Source organism: Scyliorhinus canicula, chromosome 8 (assembly GCF_902713615.1).
Source record: "Scyliorhinus canicula chromosome 8, sScyCan1.1, whole genome shotgun sequence".
Lineage (NCBI taxonomy): Eukaryota > Metazoa > Chordata > Chondrichthyes > Carcharhiniformes > Scyliorhinidae > Scyliorhinus > Scyliorhinus canicula.
The window spans coordinates 78383403-78403796 of record NC_052153.1 but is presented as its reverse complement, the minus strand read 5'-3'; the positions used below and the strand labels follow the sequence as shown (position 1 = coordinate 78403796).

Sequence of the window (20394 nt, the reverse complement as noted above, 5' to 3'; positions counted from 1 at the left end):
ATGGCAACTATTCACACATGAGCTGCCCGGTGACATGCATCAGGTTATTCAACCACAAGGCATCGGTCAAATTTATTGTCCTCACTCAAAATTTACATAAAATCATTTCCCGAAAAGACTTACTAGCTAACTGTAAGCTTTATGAGCCTTAGCCAACTAAGTCTTTAATGCTAAATTGAAGCCAATTGTAGCACCTCTATTATCAGTTTGATTGTGATTGTCCCATTCAAGAGAGATCACAGATCAAACCTAGGACCCTCCTGCCTGATTATTCAGCTTCTTAACATGATAAACCTGTGTAATGATCAGGGGAGCTCACAAAGTCTACATTGCCCAGAACTCCATTCATTGTTCTCCAACTGTTGGTACGATTCTAATGATGACAGGGTGAGGCCAATTGTAGTTCTTCCATTGCTGTTCTGACTAGCTACACGGACCAAGGATCAAACAGGGAACTTCTTGGTCTGTATGACTTGCTGTTCCAGCATTAATGCTGAGACAAGAAGTCCATTTTGGAGCTTCTATAGTGAGAATTAAACTCTAGGACTGTCGATACAACCATTGTGTGTTAAAAGCAGTGCACTGCTTACACGCATTCGACCACCCCTAAAATAATAAACAATCTGTCTCTTTTCAAATTATCAGTCATGTAAAATGGAATCCGTTCTTCAAGATTTAGTAGCTTTGAGGCCAGTCGGCGACAGCACCATCACATGTTGTGTGCTGACTGTGCTTCGCACATCATAAACTCTCAGTGTAGCACCTTTAACCAGAAAAACCAAACACAAATTAATGCAACCTCTGCTTTGAATGGTGATTTATTGTTTGTTCCAGCGTTTGTGAATACTATCACTTTCCGATGTATTGTTCTTCAAAGCAATGAAGTAAAGATTTGTTCCTACTTATCTCTTCTTTGTGAATGTTAAAAATAGGGGCCTGGACTTTCCTCTCAGTCACTGCCTGGATGGTAACAAAGGAGAATGAGTTCTTAAGGACGACGACCAATCATAAAATGACACTCAAGTTCTCCTCCCCCAAAAAAGTTACGATCTGGCTCAATACTTCTACACCAGATTTAAATGCCTCTGGATGAGTTTTGTTAACCCTTTCTGCCCCATTACCCTCTATAGGACTTGTTCATACTTGGAGGATTCAATCAAGCTTCAGGACTTTTGCTGCTACTTTTGGTCAGCTCTGGTTAAAGTACTTACTCCTTTGTATTTTTAGCCTGGAATTCTCAATGGGAATACCTTTACTTTGATTGTATGAAGAGGAGGAGGATCAATATACAGAAGAAGCAGGTTATGGGGCTGTGATGAGATTTTTACTGGGAGTGTCCAATATCTGCTCCCAAACTAGCCAAATCCAAGTATATTGGTGTCCACCACTGGGGAGCAGGATCACTCGGTGCTTCAAGTGGTATAAAGGCCTATAATTGTGCAAACACAGGTGGCAGGTCAGAAGTAAAAACAGAAAATGCTAGGTAAACTCAGCAGCTCTGGTCTCATCTGTAGAGAGAGAAACGCAAGTCGTACGACCCTTTTACAGAACTTGTTCATGTGAAAATTGAAGTCCAATGACATACATAAGACCATGGCCAAAGACATTAAGTAAATATTGAACTTTCTTCTGATTTAATGGGGCTATCATTTGATGCGACCATCAATTCACGTGAAACAGAGAGTAGATGTAAACTGTGGCTTTAATCGACTAGAACAGTGCCTGCCTGCGACTGCTCTGGTACTGAGAGCTGCCTACAGGTCAGCTGCTCTTTATACCTCCCCTCAAGGATACGTGATACATCACAGGTAATACCTTACAATGGTCCATAGGTGGAGCCCTCATGGGAAACAGCATGGTACAGTTACATATATGGTGAATGGTTATTGCAATATGTTCACCACATCATTGTGGTCAGGGACTGAGAAATGTTGAAACAGTGCCAAGATGCACCTGTGTGATGTTTTTCAAAGATATGGGCCGGGATTCTCCGAAATCCCAGCCACGTGTTGACGCCAGCGTCAAAACTGGCGCGACGACGCTGGCGTCAACGGGCCTCCTGGCCCAGTCATTCTCCCCTTCCTCGGGGGCTGGAATGGCGCCGGAGTGCTGTGTGCTGCTCCGGCGCCGAAACGGGTCTGCGCATGTGCACCACGGTCGCCGCTGGACCGCACATGCGTGTCACGGCCTGTGCGGGTCCGCGCATGCGTGGCATGGTCATCTCCGTGCCAGCCCGCGGGCAACATGTTGGTGTCCTACAGGGGCTGGCGCGGAGGAACATAGGTCCCCCCCCCGAATTAGCGTGCCCACCGATCGCGGGCCTGGCCACCGTGGAGGACCCCCCGGAGTCGGCTCCCCCCCCACCAGGATGCCCCCGCAGCCAGAACGCCAAGGTCCTGCCGGGTAGGACCATACACAAACGAAGCAGACAGGAGTCAGCGGGCACTCGGCCCATCGAGCGTGCAGAACCACCGCGGGGGCCACTTTCAACGACGCCCGACCGACGCCGCGGTGACCATGCCGGCGATTCTCCGGTCGTCAGAGAATCGGCGGCCCGGCATCGGAGAATCTCACCCATGGAATGTGTGGGGATTTTGGAACAGTCAAAAAGGGCATATTGAAACAGGTCATAAGGACTGTGTCCATGAAGGGTGACATCTCTTTTGACCACTCAGGGATATGACCATGCAGGGAGTAACCAAACTCTGATCACCACAAGGTTTTGAACCCATGTATAGAATGGTATAAGGTGTACCTTTGCTTTGCTGCTTGCTATACAAACAGATATTGGCCAACAGGTCAGAAGTTACATATTTTCTCCTGGACATCTGATCAGCACTCCAAAGCCTCGGGTTTTGTGAGTATCATTCAGGGAATGTGTAAACTTTAGTCTCCTGGTTAAGTTAAGAACAGAAGGCCTGGATGAAAGAGACCAGTATTTTTTTGTGATTAAAGTTATTTGACATTTTGAAATTACAGGAAGCTAGGCAAAAGTTGTGGGGTACTTCTGTTAGTTAAGGATGCCAGGTTTGTACAGTAGTGTGAGATGACCCTGGCTCAAAAGAGCAAGTTATAAGATTAGTTTGGGGAGAGATAAGAAATAGCAAAGGTAAGAGGTCTCTTCCGGGAGCAGTTTATAGGCTCCCTAATAGCAGTTACACAGGAGGACAAGGTATACAGGGTATACAGGAAGAAATAAATGAGGCGTGTAATAAAGGTTCCACAATAATCATAGGTGACTTTAATTTACACATAGATTGGGCAAGTCAGATTGACAAAGGTAGCCTGGAACATGAGTTCATAGAGTGTATTCAGGACAATTCCTTAGAGCAGCACATTGGGAAATTATTGGGAAAGCAGATCTAAAGTGAATTGGGAAAGTAGGTTAAAAGGTAAGCCAGTAGAGATGTAGGGCATGGTTTTTACACCGCATTGCGCCTGGCACCGATCCCATTGTGCTGGGAGCATCTCGTGGTGGCCCAAAATAGGCTTTGTGCCAGGCACTGCGGGTCAGGTGACTCACACACGGTTCTAAACTGGGCGTTATTCAGGTAATAATATTTAAGTGCGCCATTAGGCTGCATTCTCCCGGCTTCCAGCAGTCACCGGCCGCACAGGCAAGGCCTCACATTGGCGCCACTTAGTGCTGGTCTCCACAAGCAGAGACCAGGCATGATGGGCTCTCCAAGGGTCTCAGAGGCCATTGGAACCCCCAGGGTGGTAAGGGACAAGGCAGTGGCAGTGCCAGGTTGGCGCTCATGAAAGGAGGGGTATGAAGTGTAGGGCGGTGAAAGGGGGGAATGAAGGGCATCATGAAGGTTGTGGGGGTTGAAGATGAGGTCCTGAAAGCAGGGGGGAACCTTTAATGGGTGGGGACTGAATGGGGGCGGACTCAGAGACCCGATAGTGAGGAATGCTCCCTTGTTGCCCACAAGGATGGATGGGTGTAAGGCAGGGTCACCCTCCTGCCTGGTGGGAAGGGGGTGGGCGGGCTCTTGCTGACTTGTAATAATAATATTTATTATTGTCATAAGTAGGCTTACATTAATACTGTAATGAAGTTACTGTGAAAATCCCCTAGTCGCCACACTCCGGCGCCTTTTCGGGTACACTGAGGGAGAATTCAGAATGTCCAATTTACCTAACAAGCACGTCTTTCCGGACTTGAGAGAGGAAACTGGAGCATCCGGAGGAAACCCACGCAGACATGGGGGCCTAACAAGGCCATCAGCGAGAGTTCAATTCCCGTACCGGCCTCCCAGAACAGGCGCCGGAATGTAGTGACTAGGGGCTTTTCACAGTAACTTCATTGAAGCCTATTTGTGACATTAAGCGATTATTATTATTAAGAGGCCAGTTGCCCTGTAGTTTACAAGGTAGAACACAACATGGATTGGGAGGATTCAGCTTCTGTAGAGTGATTATAAAATGAGGGCACGACTGAATTGAAAGAAATCAATTTGATGGTTTTGTTTTTCATTAATATGTCCTGCAGGTTTTTAGTCGTCTGCTCAGCAGCTATTGTTTCAATATAATCAGTTTGCATTTTATATCCCATAATCTTTGCCAGTGTCATTATTTATTCTATTCAAGTCTGAAATTGTGTTCCAGTTCAAGTATTACAAAGTTCTTTCAGATGTCTGGTTGGCATCAATGAAAGTCTTGCTTTTATTTTTATAGCAGATCCTAATATAGAACGAGTGGTGGTCATTTGTTTGATGAGACTTAGCTTAATGTGATGACTTGTCTCCTCCCTTCAGTGGGTGTGGCACTCCTTGAAGCTACCCACACTGTCTAAACTGAAATGTTTAAGAGTGAAAAGAAATGTTAACTTGTGACCCCATTTTGAATGTCTTCCAATTTACAATAACTTCTATTAATATAGTAGCACCTTTAATGTTGTAAAACATTTCAATATGCTTTACAGGTGCATTTACAAACAAAATTCAGCACCAAGTTACGTAAGGAGATATTCGGCCAAAATCTTGGCGACAAATAGTTTTCAAGAAGACAGGAAGGTCAGCCAAGACAGCTGAAGTCACAGGCATCGGTGGAGTACTGATGAAAATTAGGAATGTTCAATAGGCCAGAATTTGAAGAGTGCATAAATCTAAGGGTATTGTGGGGCTGAAGGACAGATGAGACAGGGAGGGTCATGGAAGAATTTGAAAACAAGGAAAAAAGATTGAAAATCAAGGTATTGCTTGATTGGCAGCCAATATATGACAGCCTGCACACGGGTGATAGCTGTATGTGAATTGGGGTGACATTTTACCCCCATGCAGACTGGCAGGTGGAGTAGGGAGGGGAAATCAGGTGCCATGGTGCAGTGCCCACCACTTATGCAAGTATTTTATTAGCGGTGGGGGAAACCAATTTAAAACCTCTTCCCACCACTGCTGATATTTTACCAGTGGCAGGTGCTATCCACATCATTGTGGCCTTTTTTTGGGCTGGGCGGATCCTTACAGCCTGGCCCCAGCTAAATCTTGGACTGCGTCGGTATCAGCTCCATGGCTTCTCTTTTGGGACTGCCTGTATTGCCTGTCATGGGTACTGCACCTCATTACACTACCAGGACTAGGCTGTAGGCCATTTGATCGGCCAGCTGCTCTTGGAGGCCAGACTTGCTCCAGATGGGGGCGGACATCTTGCCTGAACCAATTAACAACCCGATGGATAATGAATCTTTGTGGGCAAACCCAACCAAGCAGAGGCAGACATGGGCATCAACTTCTCAGCTGGGCATTTTGGCCACCTCCATTCATTTAAAATTCTGGCCGTGGTGTGGGAACAAGAGAAGTGGACAATTTTAAGCTTACTCGGGCCAGCATATGGACTGAAGCAAGGACAGGGATATTAAAGTATTGGAGCGAGGTGATCTTGATGATGGGGTGGGTATGTGGTTGGAAACTCCTCTTGTGGACAAATATGACACCAAGATTATGAACAGTCTGGTGTTGATTTTAACAATAACGTTTCTAAATCCTTTCTTGACCTCACCTCTGTAATCTCCTTTGTGCCCTACAATCTTCTGAGATATCTATGTTCATATTATTATGGTCTCTTCAGGGGCAGCACAGTGATTAGCATTGCTGTCTCACAGCGTCAAGGACCGAGGTTCGATCCCAGCTCTGGGTCACTGTCCATTTGGAGTTTGCACATTCTCCCCATGTCTGTGGGGTCTCACCCCTACAACCCAAAGATGTGCATGGTAGGTGGATTGGCCACGCCCCATAATTAGAAAAGAAAACAAATTGGCTACTCTAACTTTATTTTTAAAAAGTTACGTATGGTCTCTTCAGCATCCCCGATTTTAATTACTCTACCACTAGTGGAGCTCCGGCTCTGGAATTTCTTCACAAAACTTCCTCCTAGTTATATTCACCTGGGATGTTATTTGTTCTGTACTTGCGATATTCAAATCTCTTGCATGCACATGTTGGTTTCCCATTAGTAACCTCCCCCCACGTCTCCCCCACACAAACAATTCTGCCAGAACCCCACCCATTTCCAGGTTGACAAGCAATCCGCACCCTAGTGCAGATACAAAGTGTCCGTTCATTTATTTCCTGGGGCTAGGTCACTCCAGCCAAACGGCCCCATTAATTTATTCCCCAGGTTTAGTCCCCTTGTCAACGAGGGGGTAGAGTCAGTGGCTGCAATGCAGCTTGTGGTGGGTCAGAAGGCAATGGCTTCAGTCTTCTCAATATTCAACTGGATAAATTTCTGCTCATCCAGTCCTGGATATCATAAGGGCGGGTGGTGGGGAGGGAGGGGGGGAGATAATGGTGGTAGTGCTGGGTTTATTTTTGATTCTTTCACAGGATGTGGGCATTGCTGTCAAGGCCAGCATTTACTGCCGATCCCCAATTGCTCTTCAGAAGGTAGTCGTGAGCCACCTTCTTGGACTGTGGTCAACGTGGTGTAGTGAGGGAGGCTGAAGGCTTTCACAGACCAGCTGACACTTTCACATCCTCCACATTGAGAATAGCTGGTGTTCCTGCACCTCCCCACCCTGGAACCTTAATAATCAACTGAAACATGGAAATGCCCCTGGTTTCTAATAACTCGATTCTCTTGGTCCATAGTTGCTCCACTGATCTTGGTATTTTTTTTCTTCTGCCTTCTGAACTCTGGACTTACACCCACCAACCTTTGGGTGCTTTCAGTTCAAACCCTAAAGACCTTCCAGCCTCTCCAAGCACAATCAATTGTTTTCTTTGAAAGTTACTGTAGATTTCTTCTTCTGGTTCCAAACTATGCAAATCTTCCAATCTTTCTTCTCTCACTGACTCCAACTCCAAACTGAGCTCGAGCTCCCGTCCACATTCTGTGCAGTACATACTTCGTATTTTCCCTGCTGAAGGCAAACATTTATCTTCAGTATGGCGTTCTTTCCAAGGACCGGTGCAGACTCGATGGGCCGAATGGCCTCCTTCTGCACTGTAAGCTCTATGGACTCAACTCGCCGTGGGGTCAACAAATAACAGGAGTGGGAAATTAAAAGGCAGGCGGCTTCCTCCGAGCTCAGGGGATACAAAAAGTCATGTCACGTGCAACAGATACAGCTCCGGGTCACATGATCCGCGCTGTCAAAAGTACTTCCGGGAGAAAAGCGCCTCCGGACCGTTGCGAGTAACGCAACGTTTGTGACGTCGCTGCTGCCGCCGCTGCTGAAGGAAGTTCTGCTGGCGGAAGTTCTGCTGGCATCAAGTGGAGGCGACAGTTCAGACAGGGGCACAGTCACATAATGGGGTAGGGCGTGTCGAGGCCTGTCATCCGACTGCTGGCTTTCCTCTCGGTGGCTGAACTCATCATTTTATCCCAATGAGTCCAAGGTCAATTCCCATTCCGATAGCGCATTGCATTCAGTAATCCCGACCTCTTCCCAATGTGATCAGGGATTGCATTCAGTAATCCTGTCCACTTTTCACATTGCGATCAGGGATTACATTCAGTAATCCTGACCTCTTCACACTGTGATAGGGAATTGCATTTAGTAATCCTGTCCAATTTTCCCGATGTGATCAGGGATTGCATTTAGTAACCCCGTCCAGTTTCCCAACGTGATCAGGGATTGCATTCAGTAATCCCGTCCACTTTTCTCACTGTGATATGGAATTGCATTCAATAATCCTGTCCACTTTTCCCAATGTGATCAGGGATTGCGCTCAGTAATCCTGTCCACGTTCCCCAATGCGATCAGGGATTGCATTCAGTAATCCTATCCACTTGTCCCAATGTGATCAAGGATTGCATTAAGTCATCCTGTCCACTTTTCCCAATGCGATCAGGGATTGCATTCAGTAATTCTGTCCACTTTTCCCAATGTGATAGGGAATTACATTCAGTAATCCTGTCCACTTTTCCCAATGTGATCAAGGATTGCATTCAGTAATCCTGTCCACTTTCCCCAATGTGATCAGGGATTGCATTCAGTAATCCTTCCCACTTTTCCCAATGTGATCATGGATTGCATTCAGTAATCCTGTCCACTTTTCCCAATGTGATAGGGGATTGCAATCAGTAATCCTGTCCACTTTTCACAATGTGATCAGGGATTGCATTCAGTAATCCTGTCCACTTTTCCCAATGTGATCAAGGATTGCATTCAGTAATTCTGTCCACTTTTCTTACTGTGATAGGGAATTGCATTCAGTAATCCTGTCCACTTTTCCCAATGTGATAGGGAATTGCATTCAGTAATCCTGTCCACTTTTCCCAATGTGATCAGGGATTGCATTCAGTAATCCTGTCCACTTTCCCCAATGTGATCAGGGATTGCATTCAGTAATCCTTCCCACTTTTCCCAATGTGATCATGGATTGCATTCAGTAATCCTGTCCACTTTTCCCAATGTGATAGGGGATTGCAATCAGTAAACCTGTCCACTTTTCACAATGTGATCAGGGATTGCATTCAGTAATCCTGTCCACTTTTCTCACTGTGAGAGTGAATTTCATTCAATAATCCTGTTCACTTTTCCCAATGTGATCAGGGATTGCATTCAGTAATCCTGTCCACTTTTCCCAATGTGATCAAGGATTGCATTCAGTAATTCTGTCCACTTTTCTTACTGTGATAGGGAATTGCATTCAGTAATCCTGTCCACTTTTCCCAATGTGATCAGGGATTGCATTCCATAATTGTGTCCACTTTTCCCAATGTGATAGCGGATTGCATTCAATAATCCTATCCACTTTTCCAATGTGATTAGGGGTTGCATTTAGTAATCGTGTCCACTTTTCCCAATGTGATAGGGGATTGCATTCAATAATCCTATCCACTTTTCCAATATGATCAGGGTTTGCATTTAGTAATCGTGTCCACTTTTCAAAATGTGGTCAGCGATTGCATTCAGTAATCCTGTCCACTTTTCTCACTATGATTGTGAATTGCATTCAGTAATCCTGTCCACTTTTCCCAATGTGATCAGGGATTGCATTCTGTAATCGTGTCCACTTTTGTGAAATTGTGAGTTTGGATTTTCTAATGAGGTTCAGAAGCTCAAGTAAAGATAACTGAGTTGCTATTTTACATCAGTAGGGAAGAAGTGTGAAAGAGAACAAAGTGGCTAAATGGTATGAAATTCAGGGGAGAAAGAATTAGAAATGAGGGGAAAAGAATAATGGGAGGGTATTAGGTTCCTTTTCATGACTCCTTGACGTCTCAGACGCTTTTAAGCCAGCAGTGTTCATTCTGAAGTGCCGTCACTGTTGAAATGTAGGAAATGCACTAACGAAGTTGTGCATAGAGATCCCCCGTAAATGGCAAGATTTGATCACATAAATCATGTCTGACTACCTTGTTTGCATTTTGTTAGTCAGGAAAGTAGGTTGATCAAGGTAGTACAGCGGATGTTGCACACTGATCTGTGGAAGGGATTTGACAAAATGCCGCACAAGTGGTTTATGAAGAAAATGGAAGCCCATGGAATTAAGGGAAATTAGCAGCATGGATATAAAATTGGCCCAGTAACAGGATGCAGATGAGTGACCTAGACTGAGCTGTAAGGAGCAGAATTATGATTTTTTTGCAGATTTGAGAAAGTGATAGGTCATGATGAGGACATTTATAGGCTGCAGGACAGTGTAGACAAAATAGTGAAAAGATAAAGAATGTCAAATGTCATTCAGTTCACATAAGTTTGAAGTGACACACATTAGGAGTGCTAATGTGAAAAGACAATATGATATAAATGTCATTATTTTGAAACGGGCAGAGAGGCCTTGGTATCCATATACATAAATGCTTAATGGTGGCAAGGCAAGTTGATATGTTGGTCGAAAAGGTGTGAGCGTTACTTGGGTTTACAATGAGAGGAATAGAATATAAAAGCAAATAGATACTGCTGGAACTTTATAAATCACTGTTTAGGTCTTGACAATAAGCGATTTTCATTTCATTTCATTTTTCATATTGGGAACCACAATTCAGCAAGTTGGAATGGACTTAGAAAGGGGGTGGAACAAGTTTACCACGCATGAGAAACTTCAGTTATGACGAAAGAATGGAGAAGTTAGGACAGTTCTCCTTGGAACAGAGGAGATTGAGGTGATCAAATATAGATTTTCCAGATGATGAGAGGCTTAGAATAAATGGGGCGGAAAGAATTTATCCGGTGAGTGTCAAGAACTGGATGTCATAGATTCAAAATTGTTGGAAAAAGATCTAAAGGGACGATGAAGGGAAATCATTTTTATGAGTGTTGTCAAGATCCAGGACATTATATCCCAAAAGATGCTGAAGCTGATTCCATGAATAGTTTTTGAAGGGAGTTGGACAACTTCTTGTGGTTGAGAACCTTTTAAAAGGCAGAAAGCGGTGCTGTGGGACTAATATGACTGTGCTGACACTTTTTGGAAAGCAGATTGGCCTCCTGTTCTGTCAGTTTCTATGATCTGATTCTAGAAGGCTCTTAAAGTTTATTCGTACTGAATCATTTTGGTCTTACTCTTGAATATTTATGAAAACCGGGAGTATCCGCTTTCTGTAATTTCCATTGTCTTGTATTCCAATTATTCTAATTCCAATAAATCATATGAACATGGATAGACCAGGGAGTTGGGGTGATAAATAACATGTTGTTTACATGTTGGCCAAATACAAAGTAATAAAATGGGAATAATAATCAATGACAACTTAAGAGTAAACCCTATTATTCTACACAAAACAACAAAGGTGATGAATTTGAGGTGCCAGCGATCAGTGAAATCAGTGGCAGGGTATATGGCAAGAGAGCAAATAGGATCTTGATGTGAATTGCCAGAAAATGGAGATTAGTAAAATTGTATTTGGTTTATTTTAGCGCTGGAAAACCCATGCATTGAAACGTTCTTCCACAAATGGAGTTAAGTGCCTCAACCTCTGAATCAAACATCAATACCAGAGCAGGTAGGCCTGACAGCCTTTGCATAGTTAAAAAATAATTTTGTTTGCTACCTGCATTTAATAATTGCTCTGCTGCTATTTCCATATGGCTGACATTCTGCCGGATTTCTTAATTTTCAGAAAACTGGTTTGTTGGCGATCAGGTTTATGCCCCCTTTCCCGAAGATGAGAGGCTCTACGAGGCCACAATAAAGTCCATTTCTACAGATGAAGATGGAAAAACAGTGGCAATAGTAAGGTTTTCCAACTTTGGTGAAGAGACTGTGGCAGTGAGCACACTCAAAAGAAAAAGCAAAAGTGAATTTCGGAAAGGTTTAATATTTGATGATGATGATTTGGAGAAGCCCTTCTTCCATGACAAAAAGACGCCAGGCCCCAAGGTCTCTTTCAAATTGTCTGAGGGCAGTATATATGTGCCGTGTACCATTAACAGATACTTGCGAGACTACCAAAGAGATGGCGTCCAGTTCATTTGTAGGCATTACTTTCGTGGTGGAGGATGCATCCTTGGCGATGACATGGGACTGGGAAAAACTGTTCAGGTAATTCATCTTACTACGTAATTTGCCAACTTAGTTCCTCATAGTCCCAACTGCAGCACTACTATCAGTCCATCTGAAAATGTTGCGTTGTTTTCTTTATTGCAGTATTTGCACCAAAAACAATACCTTTTCTGGGGAGTTCAGTTTAATGTGCACGAAAGTCTGACTTTCCGAAGTTATTTTTGTTTCTTGAAATCTGCTTTATGGGTAGATAGTTGGAAGCGAAGGATGCTTGCACCACCATGAAAGAAGAAAGTACATGATATTTCAAATACTAAACAAGCTTTTTAATAAAGTAGTAAAACCAGCATAAATTGCAAACCACATGAAGTTTGGTGCAAGATGTATCCTTTGAAATTATGACGCGTGTCAGATTACCTACTAAAATAAAATCCAAATACTACAGATGCTGGAGGTCTGAAATAAACAAAGTGCTGGATAAACTCAGCAAGTCTGGCAGCATCTGTGGAGAGAGAAACACAGTTAATGTTTTGAGTTCAATATGACTTCTTCAGAACTATGGATGTTTGCTGATGGTTGTGCAATGTTCAATACCTTTCACAACTCCTCAGATACCGAAGCAGTCCATGTCCCAAACACAGCAAGACCTGGAGCAGCACGGTGGCACCGTGGTTAAGACTGCTGCATCACAGCACCGGGTTCAATTTTGGCCTTGGGTGACTGTGCAGAGTTTGCGCATTCTCCCCATTTCTGCGTGGGCTTCCTCTGGGTATTCCAGTCTCCTCCCACAGTCCAAAGATGTGCAGGTTAGGTGGGTTGGCCATGTTAAGTTACCCCTTAGTGCCCAAAGATGTGCAGGTTGGGTGGGGTTACAGGGTTAGGGCGGGGAGTGGGCCTAGGTAGGGTGTTGTTTCAGAGAGTCTGGACTGACTTGATGGGCCAAATAGCCTCCTTCTGCACTGGTTCCATATCTCTGAATGTTCAAGCTTGGGCAAGTAACATTTGTGTCACACAATTGCAGCCAATGATTATTGTAACCATCTCTCCTTGACATTCAGTGGTGTTACCATTCTGAATCCCATACAATATCCTGGTGGTTATCATTGATCAGAATGAACCAGCCATACAAATACTGTGGTTACAAGAACAGGTCAAGAGGTTGGGACCACCTGGTGAGTGCTGCTGCAGCAATACTCGAGCACAACACCATCCAGGTGTCAACCACTAAATCATCCCACTTGAGTGGCACCACATGTGCCACCTTATCACCTTAAGCATTCAATCCTTCAACCACCAGTGTCTGCTGATGGCAGTGTGTACCATTTACAAGATGCACTGCAGCAACTCAGCAAGACTTCTTCGGCAGCACCTTCCAAATCCGTGACCTGTGCCAAAAGGACATGAGCTGCAGATACATGGGAATACCACCATTTGCAAGTTCCCCTCGAAGCCACTCACCATCCTGACTTGGAACTATATCACTATTCCTTCACTGTCCCCGAGTCAAAACCCTGGAACTCCCTCCCTAGTAGCACCATGGTTGTACCTGCAGCAGTTCAAGAGGCAGTTCACCACCACCATCTCAGGGTAATAAGGAATGGGCAGTGAAATGCTTGCTTGGCCAGCGACACCCACATCCCTTGAAAGAATAAATTAAAATAATAAGATTGAGATTGTGAATGGTAAGACCTTTGTTTATAGGGAATTGACATTTTGTATGACATTGCTTTGTGGATGGGCAGTGAGATCCTAGCAGAGGTGGTTGAAGCGGATGCAGAGTAGAAGAGATCAGTGTCCAGTGACTGAAATCAATAGGCTTTACACCAGGTTTGGATAACAAGGCAGCATGGATAACTGCTCTGGGAAAGCCAGTCGCCAGCACCATGATGTAAGTGAGGCAAGATACGGACAGTGGAATCAATTGAAGGCACTGGCCTAACCTGAAGGGGTACCTTTTGTGGTATCAGCAGGAGAACAGCAGCCAGTGAGTTGGGTCAAGGGATGGGATTTGTGAAATAGGAAGTAATTGATGAACAAGGATCAAGAAAGTAGGAGATGGAAGGAAGAGAGTCCAAACAGGATGGGAAAGAAAAACCTAATATCCCTATTTTTCACAAGAGTTAAATTACAAAATTTATAATGCAGATAATTAGTGTTGATTCCAAATCCAGCTTAACCTGCTTTTGTGCAGTCTGCCTGCAAGCCAAGTACAGAGTCAATTATGTCCATATTTGAACCATATTAAGCTGACTACATTAAAAACTAGCCGAATGGGAGAAAGTTCCTCTCCACTGGTCATGAATTTAACATTGAGATATTTGCAGATTTTGTTTTTAGTAGAATTACTGATATTATATCGGCAACAATATTTATTTTCTGTAAAAGAGGAATTGATGGGGATGGTTGTATTGTTCATAAAGTATAATCAACTTGGTGAACTGTTTCTTCCCACAGGTTATTTCCTTTCTAGCAGCTGTGCTGCATAAAACAGGGACTCGAGAGGATATTGAAAATAACATGCCCACGTTTGTACTGAAGACTATGAGGAAGGAATCAAAAGCAATCAATGACAAAGTAATCTTTTATAGCCTGTATCTTGTTGAAAATTGCACTTTTTCCTCGAAAGAATCCATTTTGTTTTGACGCTAGGAAATTATTTATAAAGTCTAAGAAGTTGTCATTAATGGTATGAATTGCAAACATTTTCTTGTTCAGTCTTTGAATCACTGTCCATATTGGATTTGTTGAAAAATTATTTTCTTTTTACAACCATTATAGATTGTGTATCCAGCACTGTTCCTGATAGGATAGTTATTGTATTGGACCTTTTTAACAAAAAATCTTCTGAATCACCAAACTGTGAGCCCAACTGATGACCTTAAATTGCACAGTGTGGTGCATTTGTGTGTATAGGAAGCCAAATATGTTAATACATAGGACCCTGTTATTTTTAGACAGAAAGAACATATACACACATTGCGCCTGTTTCAGCTAACAAAATAAGTAATAGCCATTCACTGTTTCGTTCCTCAGGGAATGCCTTCACCAATCAGAATCAAGCTGCCTAGTTTAAATTTTGGAACAATGCTTGGTAGTCACCATTAACTGGGGAATTCTCCACGGCAACATCTTTACCAGTCAAATTCTACTTGCTAACCAATCAACACTGTTTTCATACAGTATAAAGTTGTTCTTTCCCTTTACATTGGTATTCTTGTGATTGGCCTGATGAGTGCATAAAACTCTGTTGACTCTGTTTTATTATCTTGAATTTATCCAAGTGCCGTGCTATAACATCTTTAATAATAACTTCTACAATTTTCCCTATGACCGATGTTACGCTAACTGGTCTATGATTTCTTGTTTTCTGTCTCCCTCCTTTTTTTGAATAAAGGGACATTGGGTATTTCCCAATCCAATGGAATCTTCCCTGAATATAGTGAATTTCAGAAAATTATAAACAACGCATCAACTATCTCACCAGCCAATTCTTTTAAGAATGTAGGATGAAGTCCATAAGGACCTGTCAGCCTACAGTTCCAATAATATGCGAAGTACAGCTTCCCTGGAGATTGTGATTTTCGTCTCTTCCCCCCCCCCCCCCATTGCTGACTTAATGATTTCTAGCTATTACAGTTATTTGCATCATTGTGGAAGCAGATACTCTATACCTTATTTAGATGGTGAGGTATAGCATATGTATCTAGAAGATATTCCTTCAACATGTAAATGGTATAACATTCCAGCTGTTTACAAGGATAGTGTGCAACTGCCTTCTAACTGCACCTTGAGTGAAACAGCGTTAATGTGCGAGATCTTCTGGCTGTTCACACTGGCGGGATCTTCCGGTCTGCCCATGGCGCACCCCGTCACAGGTTTCCCGGCGATGTGGGGTGAATTCAGTGGAAAATTCCATTGACAGCAGCGGGTCCACCGCCGGCCAATGGCGGGCCATCTCCTGCTGGCGACAAACAAGCCGTGCGTGGCGAGATCAGACAATCTAATCCAATGAGTCAAATTGGAATGAATGTTAACTCTGTTTTTCTCCCTCCACTGATGCTGCCAATTTTGCTCAGTGTTTCCAGCACTTTTTTAATTTCAGATCTCCGGTATCCGCAGTATGTTGCTTTTAGATAGTTCACATATTTTAATGAGCTGGCAGCCTCTGATTTAACCTGGTTTGAAAAATTGACAATGGATAGCTGTGTTCCCCAGGTGTGGAAATCCCAGCAGCTAGTGTGAGGGGATGACGGCGCTGGGAGAGAAGATGAGTGTGTTTACAGCACTGCTTTTTGCTTTTGGGTCAGGAGGAGCAAGAGTGCTTTCTCCCTAACCATTAAGTATCCGAAGGATCAAATCTACCTGACCCTGCAATCTGCTCCAAAGTGTACCCGGCCCGACTGAAAAGCCAAGCTTGTCGATCTAGCTGGCTTCTAAGTAGCGAGTCTGTGGGGAAATCCAGACTTCCTGATTTTCATTTTGAAACTCACCAACCTTTTTCCCCCCCCCACCCACCTTCATTACTTAACTGTTAATCATATCTCTTGTGCCCTCCTTGAGTTCAAGGAAAATAACCCAAATTTACCAAATCTCTCAACATATTTCGATCATTTAATCTTGAAAGTCATCCTTTATCCTGATAAATTATCACTGGACTTCCAAAGGTAGGAAACCCAATCTGAGCACTGACTTCGATCTAGATCTGAATAATTCCAGTTATTTTATCTATGCCATGTTACCTCTTGTGGTGCCAGCATCTCATTAGCTTTTTCATCAACTGTTGCAATTGCCAGGTAGGTTTATGGTTTATGCACCTGGTATTCTACATGCCTTTTTTCATCTCCCCAGAGTACCTTTCGTATGCTGCTGTTATTTCAATGTACACTGCATCATATTTGGTCATCCTAAACTGCCCACAGACTTAATTTTTCCCTTTACAATTCACCAAAATTTCTGATGAAACATCATCTGCAAACCCCGACATGCTTGTCTCATGCTGCCATATCCAGGTAATTTATGAATGAGAAGTAGGGACCCCAGCACTGATCCCTGGAAAACACTGTCAAACCATACCTTTTATTCAAACTTTATCTGTATCTCCCAATCAGGTTATTATCAACGCCATAAAGTTGCCTCCAATTATACATTTTCCAGAACCTTATCACATATTTTGAAAACATTTATGCATATTATGTTCTTCAATTATCCACTGCATGAAACTGGTAGGTTTGTCGAAGAACTTTTATCCGGTTAGTTGGACATAACTTACCTTCTAAGATACCATGACTACTTTCCCTAATCAGCTTTTAGTTTTCCAAGTATTCACTTGCTTTGCCCCAGGAATAGACTTAAAACTTGTTTTTTTTCTTCTTTTGAAGATTTTCCTCATCATTGCTCCTCTCTCTCTGCTGTATAACTGGAAGGATGAACTGGACACCTGGGGTTATTTTAGAGTCTGTATCTTGCATGGCAACCAAAAAGACCACACGCTAAGTTGTATTCGACGGAGGAAGTGCGAGATTGCCTTGACAACCTATGAAACAGTTCGTCTCAGTTTGGATGATATCAATTGGTAATTCATTAATGGGATAATTTGTGGAATTTAGTTTTACATTTTGATGCACATAAAATGTAGACTGGTCTGAGAGATCCCATCTATTGTGGGGTGGCAAATTGTTATTTAATTAGCTGCTGGATATACTGCTTCCAGAAGATGATGCAGAGGCTGATCCACATGAGATCCAATTTTCCAGTGTACAAGTCATGTTTTCCTTTGGTTAAAACAAGAAAAGGAAGGTCTGTGATAGGTGGAGGGCAGGACAGGTTAAATGGAAAATTACCTGGTGGTGTAGGGCCAAAGGAAGTTGTAATGGGACAAATGAAGAAACAAAAGATATGGCGAGAGGAGGCGTGTCCTCTGGAGGCGTGGGTTCGACTCCCACTCCTGACAGTTGTTTAGGGGCAGCACGGTAGCATTGTGGATAGCACAATTGCTTCACAGCTCCAGGGTCCCAGGTTCGATTCCGGCTTGGGTCACTGTCTGTGCGGAGTCTGCACATCCTCCCCGTGTGTGCATGGGTTTCCTCTGGGTGCTCCGGTTTCCTCCCACAGTCCAAAGATGTGCAGGTTAGGTGGATTGGCCATGATAAATTGCCCTTCGTGTCCAAAATTGCCCTTAGTGTTGGGTGGGGTTACTGGGTTATGGGGGTAGGGTGGAGGTGTTGACCTTGGTTAGGGTGCTCTTTCCAAGAACCGGTGCAGACTCGATGGGCCGAATGGCCTCCTTATGCACTGTAAATTCTATGATAAATTCTATGAATGGCAGAGTGATGACTTGCTGCAAACTGCAAGGAAAAGCACATGCAAAGTGAAAGGAAACACAATGGAGACCAGGATTACAGTCTAGAATATTTGAATTCCATGTCCAGAAGGCTGTAAAGTGCCGAATTGAAAGGTGAAGTGTTGCTTTTTGAACTCGCATTGTGCTTCATTGGAATACTGCAGGAAGTTGAGAATAGGGGTTACAGTGAGAGCAAGGTGGAGAATTAATATGACAGATCACCAGCAACACCGGGGTCATACTTGTGAACCGAATGGGGGCATTTTAGTTGAGTACTGATAAACCTTGTACAATTGAGATAGCTGTATTTGAATCACAAGGCAGTCACCAAGACTCTGAAATTTGGTTTGAAGTCAGGCTTTTTGACAGCAAGGGGCTGATTGGCATGTTTTCAGATAATGTTCAATGTGAGTGTTTAAAATTCAATCTTTTATCTTTCTTGGAGATAAAGATGTGTAAAAAAAAAGCATAATAATTTGCTGTGACAGCTGCAGTATTTCTAAAGTTCATTAGCAATTGAATTTACAAATCTTAAAGAAATAAAAACATGTGCTGGAAATACTCAGATCGGGTAGCACCTGTGGAGAGAGAAACAGTTAATGTTTTGAATCCAATATGAATTTTTTCATCAGAGTTCTGAGGAAGAGTCATATTAGATTCCATGTTAACAATCGCATGTTCAGAGACTTGGAATAGAGCAAAATAGTTAACAATTTATTAGCTTTGACTTCAGTTGTGAAGGGGTTTGCTCCATCCATAGTTGTAGAACTGCACTATTACTGTTCTGGGATTTCTTTATTGATCTGGCATGTAAATTTATTGTGCTAAATATTAATAATTTCAGTATCATGTTACATGTGGTTCATTTTCCATTTCTTGAACAGTATTGAATGGTCTGCAGTGTTTGTAGATGAAGCTCATAAGATAAAGAATCCTAAAGCTCAGATCACACAGTCTTTGAAGGCCCTGAAGTGCAAGGTTAGAATTGGGCTAACTGGAACCATTTTGCAGAATAACATGGATGAGCTGTGGTGCGTTATGGACTGGTAAGCTGTGTAATTATTTCAATTAAGCTTACGAAATTAAGTGGAAACGTAGAGCCAGAAATGTGCCAGTTAGTCACTGAAAGAGCAGTTGACCAGTCAACTAACAGCACTGAGTGTATTCATTTTCTTCCCAAGTGGCAATAGGTCACAGCAAAAGGCAACTGTTAGAAGGATAAATGACTCCAGAATTTGACCCTGGTGGTCGCCAGGTGCACAGAAAGATGTGAGAAAGTTGTACTGGCATTTCCAGAATTAAAATTGTAAGCCATGAGCACCTGTCCCCATTTCAGTTGCTAACAGTTGTAAGTTATTTCCCACAGCCTGAAGAATATGCTAACAACCCAGGGTCAACAAGTGATGGTGAAAACTCTCCTCACAAGAGAGAGACCAAGAACTCGATTCTCCGGAAAGAATTCTAAGTTTGTTTGTGGTGGGTTTTTCAGGGCGTTTCCCACCAGCTCTGCCGGTGAATTCCCCACCGCTATCCAATGAGACGTAGTCATTTTTTGGGGCCCTGGGGGAGTTTCTCACTGGTTTAGCCCACACGTAGAATTTTGTTTAGCACCGGAGACCTGAACCGGAAATTGGGCCTAAGTGAGATTTTGGGACCCCACAACCGCCGCCCTTGGGCAATATCACCCCCAACACATGGGTACTACCCCCCCACCCTAGTCAGGACACCCCGCTACAGGGTCCCTGGGGGTATCCTTTCTTCAGGCCCTCCCAGCCTCCTGGAGGCTCCTACTTTAAAAAAAATTTAAAGTATCCAATTCATTTTACCCCCCCGTATTTATGGGCAATTTAGTGTGGCCATCAACAGACCCGGCACATCTTTGGGTTGTGGGGCTGATACCCACTCGGACATGGGGAGAATGTGCAAACTCCACACTGACAGTGACCCGGGGCTGGGGTCAAACCCGGGTTCTCGGTGCCGTGAGGCAGTAGTGTTAGTTACTGTGCTGCCTTGTACACCCCCACCTTTGTAACCCCCTCTCCACCCTAATTTCATGGGCATGGCCCCCTTCGCCCCCTGGTCCTTGGCAGTGCCAATATGGCACTTGGCACTGCCATGGTGCCAGCTGGGCAGTGCCAAGGTGCCTGTGTTCCAGGA

The 20394-nt window shown here is 43.5% G+C and overlaps 1 protein-coding gene across 3 annotated transcripts in view; it reads left to right on the top strand.

The window, feature by feature from the left end:
• The first annotated feature begins 7621 nt into the window (after positions 1-7621).
• Positions 7622-20394, top strand: part of ercc6l2 (excision repair cross-complementation group 6-like 2) — a 115455-nt gene continuing 102682 nt past the window's right edge. Inside the window, exons 1-6 of one of the 3 annotated variants that reach the window (XM_038804791.1) lie at positions 7622-7758; positions 11312-11397; positions 11515-11936; positions 14352-14471; positions 17276-17469; positions 19122-19283. In XM_038804791.1, the coding sequence (XP_038660719.1) occupies positions 11349-11397; positions 11515-11936; positions 14352-14471; positions 17276-17469; positions 19122-19283 (947 nt within the window). In that variant the 5' untranslated portion in view covers positions 7622-7758; positions 11312-11348. Of the gene's footprint in view, positions 7842-9250; positions 9585-11311; positions 11398-11514; positions 11937-14351; positions 14472-17275; positions 17470-19121; positions 19284-20394 lie in introns of those variants that run through there. The other 2 variants (XM_038804792.1, XM_038804793.1) reach the window with 2 other exon arrangements.